This window comes from Musa acuminata, chromosome BXJ2-1, assembly GCF_036884655.1.
Source record: "Musa acuminata AAA Group cultivar baxijiao chromosome BXJ2-1, Cavendish_Baxijiao_AAA, whole genome shotgun sequence".
NCBI lineage: Eukaryota > Viridiplantae > Streptophyta > Magnoliopsida > Zingiberales > Musaceae > Musa > Musa acuminata.
This window is the reverse complement of record NC_088338.1, coordinates 102,567-118,654: the sequence shown is the minus strand read 5'-3', so window position 1 is coordinate 118,654 and position 16,088 is coordinate 102,567. Positions and strand designations below refer to the sequence as shown.

Here is a 16,088-nt window from a genome sequence, read left to right as displayed (position 1 = left end):
ACCGACTCGGTGACAATGACCTTCTTGGGTGGTTTCTTGGAGACGCTGGACACCTATCATATCGCCGCGTAGTGTCACAAAAATTCTAAACATGTATCGGAAGAATACTATATTAATTGTGCGGTTGCTGCTCGACATGTTGCTCTCAACGACACCAACAAAAATAAGGGTGAATTCTTCAATAAAAAATCTCAAAATTTTACTTTTCCCTCATGAAGCGCTTTTTATTTTTTTTTTCATAATGCATCCCTTATTTTTTTACAAAATAAAATTACTCCTAACTTTTACCGTCATGACCACCTTTCACCACCACCTACCATCGAGGATAGAGGGTGAGATTATAGATGTCACAAATGATAACTACCATCGAGGATAGAGGGTGAGATTATAGATGTCACAAATGATGATTGCGAGGAGACAAGACTCACGTAAGGCTTCACAATGGCGGAACTAAACCCCTATGCGAAGAGGCCTTGCAATCATAGTGGGACGAAGACACCGAACAATAAAGATAGTCACGACAAGACAACAATGGCCATAACACAACGTGGACAATGGCTAACAAGATAGACAAAGATTAAAGATAATCTCATATTTTATAAAATAAAAAACACAACAAGAATACAACAAAAAAAGAACTCTCAAAAGAAAAAAAAAAAAAAAAAACTTAGAACTTTTTAAGAAAATTATCCAAAAAATAAATATATCTTTGAGAGACAACCAAGAATGCTAAAGGGCATAGTTTGTGTTAAAAATGATGATTGCCCGTGTTACAGCATGATCAACCCAACACCATAATAATCCTTACGAACATAGTTTATAACTAATGTACAGAATTTAACATTATAGATAGAACATGGAACATACTTTCCACCAAATTATGTAGGTTCATAGGATTGTGTCAATACGGATGATGTCGTTTGCTTCGGGCTTCGTGTGACCTCATGACAAGGGAATTTGAAATCCATGATCGTTTTGCCTCCAATGATTCATCAGATAACCAACAACATAGGCGGCCATCTTCGCCTCCGGTCCAGCCAAAGATGCCCTTTTTTGCAATTGTGCGATGACTGTTTGAAGCAGGCAAGACACTTCTCACAACCCCTGCATGGCCACCTTCGAGAATAGCTTCAGCGAAATCGATGGTTCCTGCATGATCAGGGCTAATTGGGAAGTAGCCGAGCGTGCCAGACGTCGTGCCACCAATCACCCATAGTCGGTCATCAATATCAGAGTAATGGCAATCAACAAAGTAATCGATCTGCAAAAGAAAAAAAAATGTGCATGACACATAGAAATTCATAGTAGTACGCAGATGAACAATTAAAGTCGGACTTCTAAAGATCATACTAGGTAAAGATAGATTACTTTGTCGATGAGCAATTTACCTTTAAAAAAAGTAATCAAACTTATTCTTTTCCCAAAATAAAAATTTTATCAAATCTTATTTACTATAGATCACAAGAAATTAGTACAAGCATATAAACCTACATGATCCAAATTCCATTTCTCCGAAGCCAATGACCGAGCATCTTCAAAATTGACTTCTCTTCTTGTGTCTTTCAAATCCCAGATGCTGCAAAGCATCCAACAGAACAATACATTCTTTCAGATACCATAATAAGCAATATATCATATTACAGTAAGACCAAAGAAGCAAGACTCAGGTCGAGTGAAAAAAAGGGCTGCAGTGATATTTAAAGTATCACTGCAGCCGTTTTATAGCATCAATTCTATGCATTTTTGCATCAATACAGTGTCACTGAAAACATATAGACATATATACAGTGAAGGTACATTTTGTAATCATGTGATATTTAGTTATAATAAGTGATTTAAAAAGCGCTAGGCGCCAAGATCCCAAAACACCCAAGGCACTCTAAAATATTAAAATATAAAAAAATTATATAATATAATAAAAATATAATTATTTAAATAAAAATATAATATTTAAGAATATACTGTTAACAGTATATTACATATTGTTAACAGTAATTAGAGGGGAGAAAAAATGTTAACAGTAATAGAGGATTAGTTTAAGATTGTTGCGGTAACGTTGCGAACGACAACAATGGTAGCGACGAAAGCTGTGAATGGCAACAGTAGTAGTGACGGAAGCTGCAGACAGCAGTAGTGACAGCGGCAAAAGCTGCGGGCAGCGGCAACGGCAGAAGCTGTGAACAGTAGCAGCAGAAGCTCCAGAGGACGTCCATCAGTGACGAAGGAACCTACGGTCCACTCCCTCAATAGTGGAAGAAACTGCACAAGGAGCAACAACGAAAGGAAGCTAGGGGAGCAGTCGGACTCGTCCGTCGGCGATAGATGAAGGCTCGGTCCGCCGCATCTGTGGCGGAGGGAGCGGCAGAAAGCGTCGACAACGGAAGCAGAAGTAACGCTAGGGTTCCTTAGGGTCACATGGGCATGAAGGGTGGCTTTTGAGATAAGAAACTACGTTATTTAACCGAACCAAATTTAAAAGTCTGGTTCGGTTCGCTTAATTGAACCGGGTGCTTGACCGTGACAAAGCGCCCGACGCCTGGTCTTGGGCGAGCACCCAGGCGGCATCTCTTTGAAGCGTGTCACCTGGCCCTTCAACAAGACGCTCGGGCCTCGCCTCACCTTGCTCGAGTGTACCTAGGCAAGCGCCTGTTTAAATCACTGGCTACAACTACTCGAATAAGGGCAATTGACTTATTAGAATATAAACCAAAGTTCCCAGACAGATACATAGAGTGCTACTTTTTGAATGACACCTACCATGGTCAAACAGCCTGTGTGAATGCTTGAGCATTCCAAAATAGTTATACAATAGGGAACAAAAAAAACCATCCAACAAAAAAGACAAACAAGATGACGCCACAAATAGATAGGAAATAGTAAATCATAGTTCTATCAGGTGAAGCAGACATCGATTTTCAGGAATAGAAAAATAGTTCCAAAAGTATATGAAGCCCAGATTTGGCAGTATAAGAATAAAAAACTGACAAACTCAAAGCTGACTCTATCAAACAATGAGAAAGAAACTTCGTATATCAATTCTGTAACTTTAAGAAATGAATAAAATCATCAAAGAATGCAATTATTGGTGACCTATGAAGAATGGACAGACATGATACTGTATGAATATACCAATAATTAAAATTTTAAAGTAAGACAATATGGTTGGTACATGACGATTAATAGATTAATGTAAATTTTATATACCACTATCATCTATATACAAAGAGATATTTTGTGCAATTTATACAATTTATGATCATCATATATGCAACTTATGAGAAGCATGACAACCGTTCACACAATTAGAGAGATTATTCACATTGCTAGTGAGTCAAAAATCCAAGGCTACACACATTTTAGTTGTAGCTAGTATTTAATGTCCAATGGCCTTGAAAGAGTATGTGCACCACAATGAATATCTCATATCAAAATAGACTAGTATAGATGAGAAGAATGTTTTGGATTACCTAGCATGTTCTAACATGGAGATTGCAAGCTTTGTGATTCTGCTTCATAGTTAATAACAAATATACAGCAACAGATATATTACCTCAACGTCTCAATATGTGTCAAACACCAAAACTTTTGATTCATCCTTCCAAAGAAACCTATTTTTGCAATAGAAGTTTCCACGTTCATCACCTGAAACAGCAGTAAAAATCTAGGACTAAGTATCTCCCATGCTTTAACTGCAAAGCATTTGTCTGCAGTTGTGTCAAACTACCTTACCATAATTAATATTTATAGAATACTTGTTGTGTGGTTATTAGTATTAGAAAAAGGAGTATATATTCAAGAAGGAAAACATATGCAATATATATAAAAAATTGTATATTAGTATGTTGTCCAATAATGCTTTATGGATATGAGTGTTGGACAGTGAACAAAAAATATATACAAAAAGTTTATGTTGCCAAGATAAGAATATTGAGATGGATGTGTGGAGTTATTAGGAAAGACAAGAAAAAAAAATATTTTTATTCGTGAACAATTAGGTATTGTTTCGATAGAAGATAAAATGAGTGATAATCGTTTAAGATGGTATGAGCATATACTAAGGAGACCTCTCGATATGATAGTTAGAAGAGGTGAAATAATAAATATTAGTGACACAAAGAGAGGCAAAGGAAGACCTAAAAAGAATTTAATAGAAACTATATACACAATTTTAAGTACTATAAACTTAACTAAACATATGACGTTTCACATATCTCAATGGCGACAAAAGACCAATATACCTAACCTCAAATAGTTGAGACTTATGGTTTTATTATTATTGTTGTTGTATAATCAAGCAAGAAAACAATGTATATCAATAGCTGAATCAAGATCCAATATAGAACAAAAAAGAAGTATTATTTCACTATAAATGAACCAAATGAACCAACCAAGGAAAGGTATTAAGGTTCCAAACTAAACACCAATGACAATTGTCTTAAAATGTCATTATTTAACAAGTATGCAATAAAAAAAAAATTGTAAACAAAGAAGTTACTCTTATAACTTTCACATATCCTTGACATATTTAGCAACCCACAAGTTATTGAAGCCAAACTATACTAAAAATCCACAAGGGCTACATTACAAATACCTCGATAATGAGAAGAGAAATCACTAAATCAAAAGCATTGGACCTTCCATTGATGGAAAGAAAGGTAGCAAAACAAATGCATCACATCCTCCGGTAACTTCTCCAAATGAGACGAGTTATTTCATCAGGATTCATCTTCTCCTAATAAAGAAATATTTTCTTTGCAAGTGCCCCTGTGGAACTCAGTAAGTTGCAGTTCATTTTACCTGGACCTAAAGATGAGAACTCCATTTTCTCCAGAGACTAGCAAATTTAACATCTTCCCAGTTTACCTAGTATCCATTCCATATTTATCTCCTTTAAGAATTTCACTTGTCAGGTTAACATAAACATCTAAAGGAAGCCACCTATAAGATGCTATCAACACTAATTGAAGGGTATTAATAAACTGTCCATCGTGAACTTTAAGGACTGTAGTACCCTCTGATTTGAGAGCTCATAGTAAATAAAGTAGTCAAAGATCCATTTATGCATTTATTATTATGAAGAGAGCTAGAAACAACAAAAACACATATTCTGATGATATGAACCAAGAAAACCAAAATGACTTCACCAGTTGTAAATAGAAAATTGCTAGTATTGAAATGTAAAAGAAAATGAAGATATAATAAATAGGAAAAGGAACAAGAACCACTAAAACTTGTTTTTGTAGCCTAAGCTTTCAATAAAAAAACAATTGCAAATTTTTAGGAAAAATGTCTATCAATTAACTTCCAAGTCATTTTGTAGGAACAATGAATGCTACTATTGTATTAGCTAATACTAATCACACTTATCCATTAAAACAACCCCATTGCACCTCCACACCTAAAAAAATTAAAAAGAATGCATAATTAAAGAAGAACTAGAAGGCAAACAGTTAGCACACCTCATTATAGATAAGGTTAGTAAGTGCTTATACTGCTAGAATTTGAATATACAGCAATGTTAGCAGTCACCTTCTTATATCTTTGCAATACAGGTCCAAGTATGACCCACAAATTCAGCTACCTCCAGTCCATGAAACTAAGTGAATACTACTTATGAATTGAACAGGAGAAAAAGAAAAGTGGAAACATGGACAGTTAACATTGAAAAAAACAAAAGTTTTCTAACGATCAATATTAGCAAAGCCCTTAAGTCTCTCGAGAACAAGAATCTCATAACGGTGTTGGCAAAGAAATTTTTCCACAGAGTATAGAGATTGAACCATCACTGGTTGCATCAGGTGGTTCATGGTTATCCATTCAGTCTAAGATTGCATTACAGGTAAAAATCAAGTGAAGCTTCCATTCAAAATCACTTATTTGGAGAATTCAAATACTTATTGTAAATCAAAAAGGAAAAAAAATCTTTAATACTGTACAACATAAAGGTCTGGCACATAGTAATGCATTTGTAAATTTATATGGACAATTGACTTTTTTGCATCTATAGGTAATGCTGAACTGACACCACAACTTACAGATTCCAAATGATCATCATCGTCAATATGTCCACTGGTGTCGAAGAGACACAACAAACCATCAACTGAAGCGGAAATGAGCTTGTTTTGCTGATTCGGAACAAATCGTACCTAAATTCACAAAAAAAAAAGAGTGAATTAGGACACCAAATTGAATTATGAACTCTGTTGGAGAAAGCAAGAGAAAGAATATCAAAGAGTGCACACCCAATAAGCATGAAGAAGTGGCCACTCTGCCAGCGTGACTAATCATAACCAAGCAAGGTGCACAATACTTGTTGGTGTTCCAGTCTTAACAAACCAGTGGTAGTATGCATAGCCATGGGCTGATGCAAGACTCTGCTGATCAAGTGCTTAAGCACATGGTCAGAATGGTACAACAAGCTACTGCTACTAAACAACATCAAAATCATGGTTCTATAACATACTAAATCATAGTAAGGAAGTCCAAGATAAGTTGTTCAATATTTGCATATGAGGCAAAGATAGGCATCAGCATTCATCAAGATAATAATTTGTTCAAAATAATATATCTTATAAAAGCTAAAAAAAGGTTGTGCTGGTAGGAAAAGATATCTTGAGTCTCTCTGCAGTCAGGTGCACCAAAACATAAATTTAACTCAAGTGAGAAGTTGAAAAAAAAGAGCTATTACTTAATTTACGGGATTGTGACAGGAAGTGTTTTATGGTTTGTTGTACTCCATATTGAAAATGGTAATTATTCCAAATTTCTTATTTTAGTGTCAAATGAAAAAGTAACATTCTCGGAGTTTTACAGGATTGTGACATGATGTGCTTTACGGTTTGTTGTGCTCCATATTGAAAAATGGCAATTATTCCAAATTTCTCATTTTAATGTCATATGAAAAAGAAACATTCTTGGAGTTATCTTTAACTTTGATTCCTGTCCTTGCCATTTCAACCACTCCGAATGGACTAAATCTTGATGCATCCTGAAAGATACACCACATTAATTTCAACAAGTGATTTATGTTTCATCTGGCATGGGATCACTCTGACTGATACCTGATGTCAGAGTGGTATGACATGGTAGCATACCAACAACAAGGCAGTTTCCAATTTATGAAGAAGAAGCCAATATGTATACACATATATATAACCTCATTCATCACTGCCAAGCCCTCCTCCAGATAGCTGTTGAATGAAATCTGACTAACCTAGTGGAAGGTTTCTCTTGCAAGGCAATGTTACATCTCAAGAAAAAAGCCTCAAGTGAACAGTATGTCATGTTATAAGTGAACTAAACAGAGCGGTCAGTATCTAATTGTTCACTGGACCTGCTAGTGAAACTGCCAACTTATACATTGCACCTAAGACCTACCAAATAGACTTTTAATGGCCAAAATGTGAAGTATGCTTCGTTAAGAAATGAGATGACACAGCTGACCCTGTCAGACAAGGAATTTTAATGGGTTAAGCTTTTGTCGAGGACCACAAAGCCACACATATTGGAAGTATGCACAAAGCTGCTGATGCTTAGCCCAAATAAAGCATAGGCACCAACAAGGTAACTCAAGATTACCTGAACCTAAGAAATGATAAGTTAAAACAAGAATACCTTTAACATTTCAACTTCAAAAATGTTCTTGCATTTTTTTATAATTGAACATGCTACCAAGATATGAACAAATTTTCGAACATTACAACTGCCAATTCATTCTCTTTTATTCAATAAAGATATGAAAGCATACTTGTGTCACATCTTCCATATGGGATTCCTCCAAGCAAGCAACCTGCTTTCCATTTCTCCAATCCCAAAAGTATATCTGTAAGGAAAAAAAAGGAAAGAAGTTACAAGTTTGACAAAACCATCTAACAAACCATTGATAGCAAAATCAGATAGATTAAAGTGATAAAACTAGAAAAAGAATTATTCAGTTTTATTAATCAATTACACCAAGAGCATGAATTCTGTACAACAGAAACCAATTACCATAAATATCATCACTGAAGCTTCTCTCAACTGCTTCATCTAATTAATTTTTATGCCATTGTTGATGGGAATGTTAACCGATGTAGGCCATTTCTTATATCAACACATTAACAGTTCAAAAACAGATGCCAGTATGCATGAAACAATGAGACAACAGAGACTTTAATTAACAAATAATCAGTTGGATCCAAACTTCTTCCACATTTTAGCAAGTTAGATCTATAACTCAACTTGTTTTGGACACATTTGCAGAATAGTAGTATGCCAACTATGATTTTCTAGTGGTGAGTCAATTTTTTTAATGAACATTTAGTAGAAATATGATGACATCAGCCATGACTGACAACAATCTGTCAAATTTTATTTTGTAATTATGCTTGATAGCTCTAGCTCGAAACTTACCACATTGAAGTTACTTCTTGTCGCTAGTGTATCTCCATGGGCATGGGAAAACCAGAAAGACGGACATCATATGGCACGTGACTTAAAATTATACATAGCCAATCATACAAGTGTATCATAGAACTACATATAATAACTTGGCTCATATTAGATGTAAATTTTGCATATAATAAACATCTCAACTAAGAGCATACGCTGAAAATTAGTACCTGAGCATTGCATCCACCAACAAGTAGGTTACCACTTGATCCACCATAGCAAAAGCTATATATTTCTTGAGAGGAATTAGCTCTTAACAGAGAAACCTAGGTCACAAGCACCCAATTAAAGAAACAGACAATCTAAAAGAAACAGAGAAACAGATTATCTAAATTTGTTTGCAGTGTCATTCAAGATACACTGACAACTCAATCAGAAAATTCTGAAATGTAACGAAATTAGTATGTACTGTTGGAATTTTTAAATAGAAAAACAAATGTGCACAAAGATACAAGCATGGTGTGATAACAGAAACATTCGCGAGGAAATGATGGCCAAAGTGGACAATCATAGAAATTACCTATAAACAAGTCCACTATCAGTTGATTTCATGATCTTTGTACAAAGTAATTTGGGTAATAATAGTTTAAGACATGAAAAGCAAAATATATACTTGTTAATTAATAGAGAAAAGACTTTTAGAAAGTTACACTTGCCATATTGTGATATAAACAAATATCAATGTGGTATAATGTTGACCAACATAGAGAATGTTTGCAACTATATACGAAATAGATTCTAATTTTAAGAGAGTTGAAGCAATCATACCTGATTGAATGTCCTGATATCCCATGTTCTAATAGTGCCATCAGATGAACAAGAACAAATTGCCTGTGGTGACAATGGTTCTGGAAAAGAAATTTCATGGATTGTACCACTGTGGCCTCTACACTCACCAAAATACTGTCCAGTTATTGGAGAGTAAAGTTTGATTGTATTTGTAGACAAGGACACAGCCAAATTTGAGATCTCCTGGCTTGCATTTGTCACAAACAAATTCAAAGAAGAAAAAATATAAGCAAAAATAGTCATTGGAGAAACACAAGATGAATGTCAACCAACCCTACAAAACCCAATTTCCAAGCGAGAATTTGCAAAACGATACATGTTAAAAGATATCATTAATTCTGGTTCGCCAATAAACAATGCAGAGTACACAAATTTTATTTAACAATTCATAGATGTAATCCAACACAGAGGTAGTAACGGTCTTGCAACAGAGCAACAGTAAACAAACTCTCTAGTTCTTACAAGTCATCAAATAAAGTAATAAATCCATATATACTTACATATGTATATATGTGTCTATGGAGTAAAACAGCAGAATCTGTGTCATATGTCCATATATACATCGGTAAATTTGGTACACTCAAATTGCGTAAAGGTGGAACAAGAACATATCAATTTTGGAGAAAGCAAATCGTTCCTAGCATCTTCCATTGCTTCCATCTTTACCTAAACTACCGAATTCTGGATTGTAATGGACTTCTGGTCGGTCTACCACGTACAAGAAAACAAAAGGTTGCAAATTCTTTTAGGCAATCATGTGGATTTCTTCCTTTTCATATATTCAACCTAAGGCAACATAACCCGATACACTGGCTCAATTTGCGCCTGCAAATTGCGTCCCAAATCCTAACCAAGCCTCGGAGCTGGAGATCATAACGAAGAGGGACCGCCCCACGACCGCATTCCAGAGAGAAACATAACGATAATTTGTCCTCCGAACACAAAAAGAAAAAAGAAACGAAAATAATTCAATATCGACACGCCATGCGAGAGGAGGGCCGACCAACAAAACCCTGGGCGAGAGAAACGATCGAGAACGGCAAGATACGAAGAAGGAGGGTGCGGGTGGTACTTGGCAGCGATCTGGAAGACGTAGTCGTCGCCGAAGTTGGTCTGGATAGAGTTCTTGAGAGCGAGACGCTTCGAAGAGGGCGATGGAGCAGCGGCCTCCGCCTCATCTTCCATCGCTGCTCGGCCACTTGCTAGCTGCAGGCGTCGCCTTCCGTAGGGTTTGCTCAATGTCTTCCGCCTCAAAGCGGGCGCGGCACAAGAAGAGTCGGGTGGGATGGGGCCGACTCTTCTTGCGGGCCCGCCTATATATATATACGGAATAAATTGATGCATCCTATTAGCTTAATTCATTTTTTTAAATAAATATATGTATATAGGAGGAATTTAATTTATCCTATCAGCTTGATTTATTTTTAAAAATTATGAAATTATGATCGTTCATACATATAAAATATTGAATTCTTCAGGGATGTATAAATTATATTTTCTTATATGGGTGACAAATATTTAGATTAGAAATTTGAATTTTGCTAATCATGAATTTAATTTAAGTATCAAATTTGTTGAGTACTTGGACTTAATGTTAAATCCATTAATCATGATGAATTTAATTTCGTGGTCAGGTAATTTGTATTAACTCATATATTTTTAAATGGTTAATGCTTGGATGTTGAATTTTGAGTGGTAGACTTAAACTTACAAAGTTTAATTGCGATGGATCACACCAGAACCTATTTTGCTTTCAACAAGCCATGATGGTGAACATGCAGATTGTTTTTGGATGCTGATAATTAAATTGAAAGATGGAAAGGAAACTGGTGTGTTTTCTTCTGCAAAAGACTAAAATTTAAGTTACTTTAAGAATCTCTCACAAAATATGAACAGTATATACAGATCCATACATCCCCTAAAAATTAAATTACTTTATGAATCTCTCACAAATACAAACAGTATATACAGATCCATACATCCCCTAAAAATTAAATTACTTTATGAATCTCTCACAAATATAAACAGTATATACAGATCCACTAGGAGATTGATATCATACCGAACCGATAATTAATCAATATCTCGGACCAACAAAATGAATTATGCTTAAGAGCATAAATTATGGAGAGTAGTCTTTGCCTCCTGAGATACTGAAGACTTTCAAACCCCTAACAAATTAAAATAGTTCTGTTATCCTCACTGTATACATGAGAAAATTTATAACCAGTATTCTGAAGAAGTTTTCTCCTCATTTATAATATGAACTGGCAACTTGATGCATTACTGACTAGATTACAGCCACCTAATTGTTACTTGTGTCGATGCCAGGTTTTGCAGATGGAGGCATCAAATTCAGCTTTCTGGTGGATGCCACTTGGCATCACATGGATGATACATCATGCAAAATAATTGTGTATACATAGCATTACTACTTATAATGTTTGAACAACAAACTGAAATTGCTCCTACAGTCTCCTCCTTTCCTGTACATGGCTAGTAAACTACCACACACCTCGCAGAACCTAGCAGCCTCCTTCATAAACTGTGTAGGTAAGTTTCTTGTGCTATTGTTTCCCTAACAAGCAGATAAGGACTATTTACATGAGGCTTTTCCTTGTAAAGCAATATACATCTCATAAACCAAACAAGCTTTCACCAAACCGTCACTTTGGCATCAGACCTCAGAAACAGTAGGGGAGTCTGGGGAAGGTAGGGCTTGCCACAACCAAGAGACTGAGGGAGCACAGGTTCAGTCATCTTCGACCTTGTAAGACTCCACCGTGATCTCAGATAGCCACAACCCCGGGAAGAGAGACTATGCAAAGCATGCAAACAAAAACCCAATCATCTATTAGTAAACAAAGACGAGGCAATTTGTTCTCTTATGTTCATTCATATAGATCTTGTTTCGTTCATCAAAATATATGTATTCTACTTTATACAGGATACAGATATGCACATTCTGATTAGAAACAAGCCCATTTAGCATGCCATTTTTTTAATAGGATCAGTTAATTCGTATCAAAAGTTTGTTTACTGATTACTTTTAAACTCTGTAAATACCCTGACATCGCTAATGTCTTCTATGCTGCATATACCAAAATTCCAATAGAAAGACAACATGTTATTATCCAACATCGAGATAAAAACATATTATTATCAAATTCCTGATATTAAAAAAATCAAGATCCTAGAAAATGATGCCAACTCTCTCTCTCTCTCTCTCTCTCTCTCTCTCTCTCTCTATATATATATATATATATATATATATATATATATATATCAACATATTTTCCTTTTTGACCCTATATGGACTTCCTAATTTTTTAGTATGTCTGAGACGTCTACTAAAATGTATTCCCTAAACACTGTACTGACTTCTTAATCTTTTCTTTTCCTGTGTTCAAGTTTGAGTTGGGGTGGGGAGAAAAGCCATGAGGTCTTGTACCTAAAGAAACAGTTCTTTTGGCCTTTGAATGCTGTGACATATACAAATGGAGCCCATCTAATGATTCTTGATGGAGCAAATCAAAAGATTATTCAACTCTAACTTCTCAAAGAAATAACAACATTAGTATTAGTGTTTTTTATTTGACAACTGAACATAGAGTCTTTTAATGTTTTAATTTTATCTTGACAAAAGTTATCTGCTGTAAGAAAAAAATAGTCAAACTTCAGCATAAAGAGCATTCTTTGAGGAGATTAATGAAATATGAAACTGTAGACATATTCAATCATGAAATATATGGAACTGTAGGAATGCACGAACTATATGAGCTTTGACGCACATACTAATAGAAACCTATATGCATGAATACTCTGTTAGGGTATTATAAAATATTTTTTGGGTTAATATTTTGTATATTTGAACTCAACTTCTTCCATTGATTTATAACTTCCATTATTATAGCACACACTGGAAGTTTTTCATTATTTTTCTTCTGGAACTGAAAAAATTAGTTTGTGAATCAATAGTTGTGCTTCTTTCTGTTTTTATTGGCCATTCAATTGTCAATATGCTTCATGATTACCACTGGTGGATCTGTATAGATTAGTATGCACGATATATCTATATTTTAATTGGTTACATTACCATATATCTCTTATATGGAGGTAGCAATTTGTTTCATTATTTTAGCTAAGTATTTATCTCGACTTTTATACTAAAAATTTGTTGCTTCATATGAAAAAATGTGCCTTCCCATTGTGATTTAGATCAGCATGGACTTATTTACCTTCAAACCTTCACAGTCTGATGATTTTGAATGGACAAATTGATTCATTTATGGAATCCATTGGAAACAATATTCTCTTCATTACTTTTTCACATCTCTCCTTTAATTCTTTCAGAAATTACTTTCTTCACTCGAGCAAAGATAGGAAAATACAAAATGACTCGCCCTATCAATTTGATAATATAGTTGGTGCATCCTTTAAGATGCTTTTGATGCTCTACCACAACTTTGCAACTACCTTCTGCATTTCCATGGACATCTGCTGCGCACTCCTATCATATCCCCCATGCTCCTACTATGAAGATTTTGATTACAACTCTGTTGATCCATCTTTCTACGTGGTCAAGTATTAATCAATTTATAAAAAATCCTTCCGTTGCATTACCTCCGTGCCATTATCAACCTTAGTACAAGTATCAGAAGGCTCCTTAACAATGATTTTCGACCGAAGTACCTATCTGAAGTGGCCTATCAATAACGCGGCGCAAGCGAATGCCAACACTCCAAAAATTAAGTATGTTGAAGCGAGCATAGGTGATTCATACACCATCAGGAGATTATAATTCTAGACCCACAAGCATTCTCATCGTTCTCTGAGGTCCCCAACAGTCCTGATCAGGAAGAGCCTGAGAGACCGACCAAAGTTTTGAAACTAAGGAAGCCTATTCATATGGGCAAATTACAGATTAATAGGGATCACAATACTTTCTGAAAACCAATGGATCCTATTACTAACTTGGTCCAAAAATTGATCCAAGCTTCAAACCTGACCTTTTTATGTAGTTTCAACTATCCATAAATCAAAACTCTCTAATCTCTCTCCAAATCCCGAATTTTATATTATCTCCATACATTACCACTTCTCCCACTATTTTTATTGTCCCTCCTCTCTTCCCTCACTATTCTCCCTCCTGTCCTTTCAAATATATATATGAAGAGGTTGTGGGTAGATTAAAAATGACTGATTTGGTGATGTATGTTCAGCATACTTTCTAATGCTCAACCATTTAGCATCCTTATATTCTTCCTATTAAGTCAAAATAACATTGGCAATAACCACTTTTATTATATAGTATTTTATAATCATAAGAATATAATATGTTATGCATATTGGATTGCTCATCCCCCCTCAAAGAACCAAATATAATAGAATGTCCAAAAGACTTTGACATAAAGTCCATTAGAAAAGACTTAAAATGTGATTCTATGCGAGACGCACATCCTCCTGCTCGACCCATTGAGTTGTATTGATTTAAGACATGCAGGATTGATGCCAAGATACAAAAGAAAAGACTAATTTGAAGGTGGCAAAATGGTAACTATACAAACGCTACCGGAGTTGTAGTGGAAATGCAGTTCCCAGATAACATTGAACAGCAAGATAATATAATTTAGGGTGATTAGAAAACAAAGGATGCTTACGTCGAGCAGGCGCTGTACGACCTTAGGCCGCTTCTTTGGCCGCCGGCGAGGCCGCGATCCCGTCACCGCGTAGATGTCCTCCTCGATCTCCTCCGCCGTCAGCGACACCGTCAACCCGATGTTCCTCTTCTTCTCCTGCTCGTCCGCAGCCGCCGCTTCCGCCACGGTAGGAGCCCCCGCTCTCGCGCATCCCCCGTGGCCGTTCCCATTCGGCGTCCGCCTCGCCCTTAGGTTCCACGGCCTTGCGACCTCCTGAGCGGCCCCCATCACAGAATCCGGCGCCGCAGTGTTCATCCGGTCGACCGCCTCCCGGAGGTGGCCCATAAGCTTCGCCCTCAACTCCTCCAAACCCCCGTCCTCGCCGCCGCCCTCAGCCGGAGGGGCCTCCCGGCAACCGAGATGCCCCGCGGCGGTGGTCCGGTCGCCACCGTTTCGGTCGACGGCAGCGCGGCGGGTCGCCTTCCGATCTCCCCATCTCGGGAGGGGGAGACGGTGGCGAAGGCTCGGCTCGAGATCGCCGTGCGGTGGGTCCTCCGCAGCCGCCATGGAGCGGGACGCCCAACGGTCGCCCGGAAGGTGACGGAAACTGATATTTCTACCAGCGAAAGAAGGCGAGAAGGGCGGTGGTGGAAAGGCGGTGACAGTTACAGCCGCCGCCGAGGGAACAAACACACAGAAAAATAAGCCAGGGGGAGGCGGAGAGGGGTTAATCTCAACGGCGTAAAGATGGGCATATTGGGAAATTAAAACGCCGCGTGATTGCTCTCTCAAAGTGGCGCACCCACAATATACCCGAGCTAGAAAGCTGGTTATGTCGGTGTATCTCGGTGGGTGATCTACCGGGTGAACAAACGGGTTTTCGATGGGAATATTAACGAAACTCTTTGGGCAGTGATTCGTTAGTTGACACGTAGGCTGTCCGGAAGTACTTACTGGCCTCTCGAGCACGTGAGATTCACGTGGGACGTCTCCTCTCTCTGTCATGACAAGTTGATGGTCGGTGACATGGTTGACTCTACCCAATTCCAAGCATACAACTATGTACTAAAACGTAATTACATAAAATTAGAAAATAAATATTTATTAAGAATTAAGAAATGTAAATTACATGAACTTTCTGCAAATATATATGTTTTTATTTAATATATTTATTATCTCTTTTGATGAGATGAAAAGACTCTTAAGGCCCGAAGACATCGTTATAATTTC

At 36.7% G+C, this 16,088-nt stretch overlaps 2 protein-coding genes across 2 annotated transcripts; both read right to left on the bottom strand.

Moving 5' to 3' along the window:
* Positions 1-727: 727 nt before the first annotated feature.
* On the bottom strand, positions 728-10,500 carry LOC103969106 (WD repeat-containing protein GTS1). The gene is made up of 8 exons (XM_009382580.3): positions 10,292-10,500; positions 9,199-9,406; positions 8,601-8,696; positions 7,748-7,822; positions 6,036-6,146; positions 3,551-3,642; positions 1,492-1,576; positions 728-1,261 (listed from the first exon to the last, which is right to left on the bottom strand). Exons 1-8 carry the CDS (start codon positions 10,402-10,404, stop codon positions 902-904), a joined length of 1,140 nt encoding a protein of 379 aa, XP_009380855.2. The 5' UTR covers positions 10,405-10,500; the 3' UTR covers positions 728-901.
* Positions 10,501-11,621: 1,121 nt separating this feature from the next.
* LOC103969023 (uncharacterized) lies at positions 11,622-15,566 on the bottom strand. Its single transcript, XM_009382462.3, has 2 exons — positions 14,880-15,566; positions 11,622-12,037 (listed from the first exon to the last, which is right to left on the bottom strand). The coding sequence occupies exons 1-2, from the start codon at positions 15,423-15,425 to the stop codon at positions 11,972-11,974; spliced, it is 612 nt and encodes a 203-aa protein (XP_009380737.1). The 5' UTR covers positions 15,426-15,566; the 3' UTR covers positions 11,622-11,971.
* Positions 15,567-16,088: the final 522 nt, after the last annotated feature.

What these genes read in the sequence shown, in the direction of transcription:
- LOC103969023 (XM_009382462.3), bottom strand. Translation starts at nt 15,425, where the DNA reads ATGGCGGCTGCGGAGGACCCACCGCACGGCGATCTCGAGCCGAGCCTT. An exon ending in TCGTACAGCGCCTGCTCGAC is followed by an intron (nt 12,038 to 14,879) that starts GTAAGCATCCTT and finishes TGCTTTGCATAG; the next exon opens with TCTCTCTTCCCGGGGTTGTG.
- LOC103969106 (XM_009382580.3), bottom strand. Translation starts at nt 10,404, where the DNA reads ATGGAAGATGAGGCGGAGGCCGCTGCTCCATCGCCCTCTTCGAAGCGT. An exon ending in GTCTTCCAGATCGCTGCCAA is followed by an intron (nt 9,407 to 10,291) that starts GTACCACCCGCA and finishes GACAAATGCAAG; the next exon opens with CCAGGAGATCTCAAATTTGG. An exon ending in TTGGTGGATGCAATGCTCAG is followed by an intron (nt 7,823 to 8,600) that starts GTACTAATTTTC and finishes TTTTCCTTACAG; the next exon opens with ATATACTTTTGGGATTGGAG.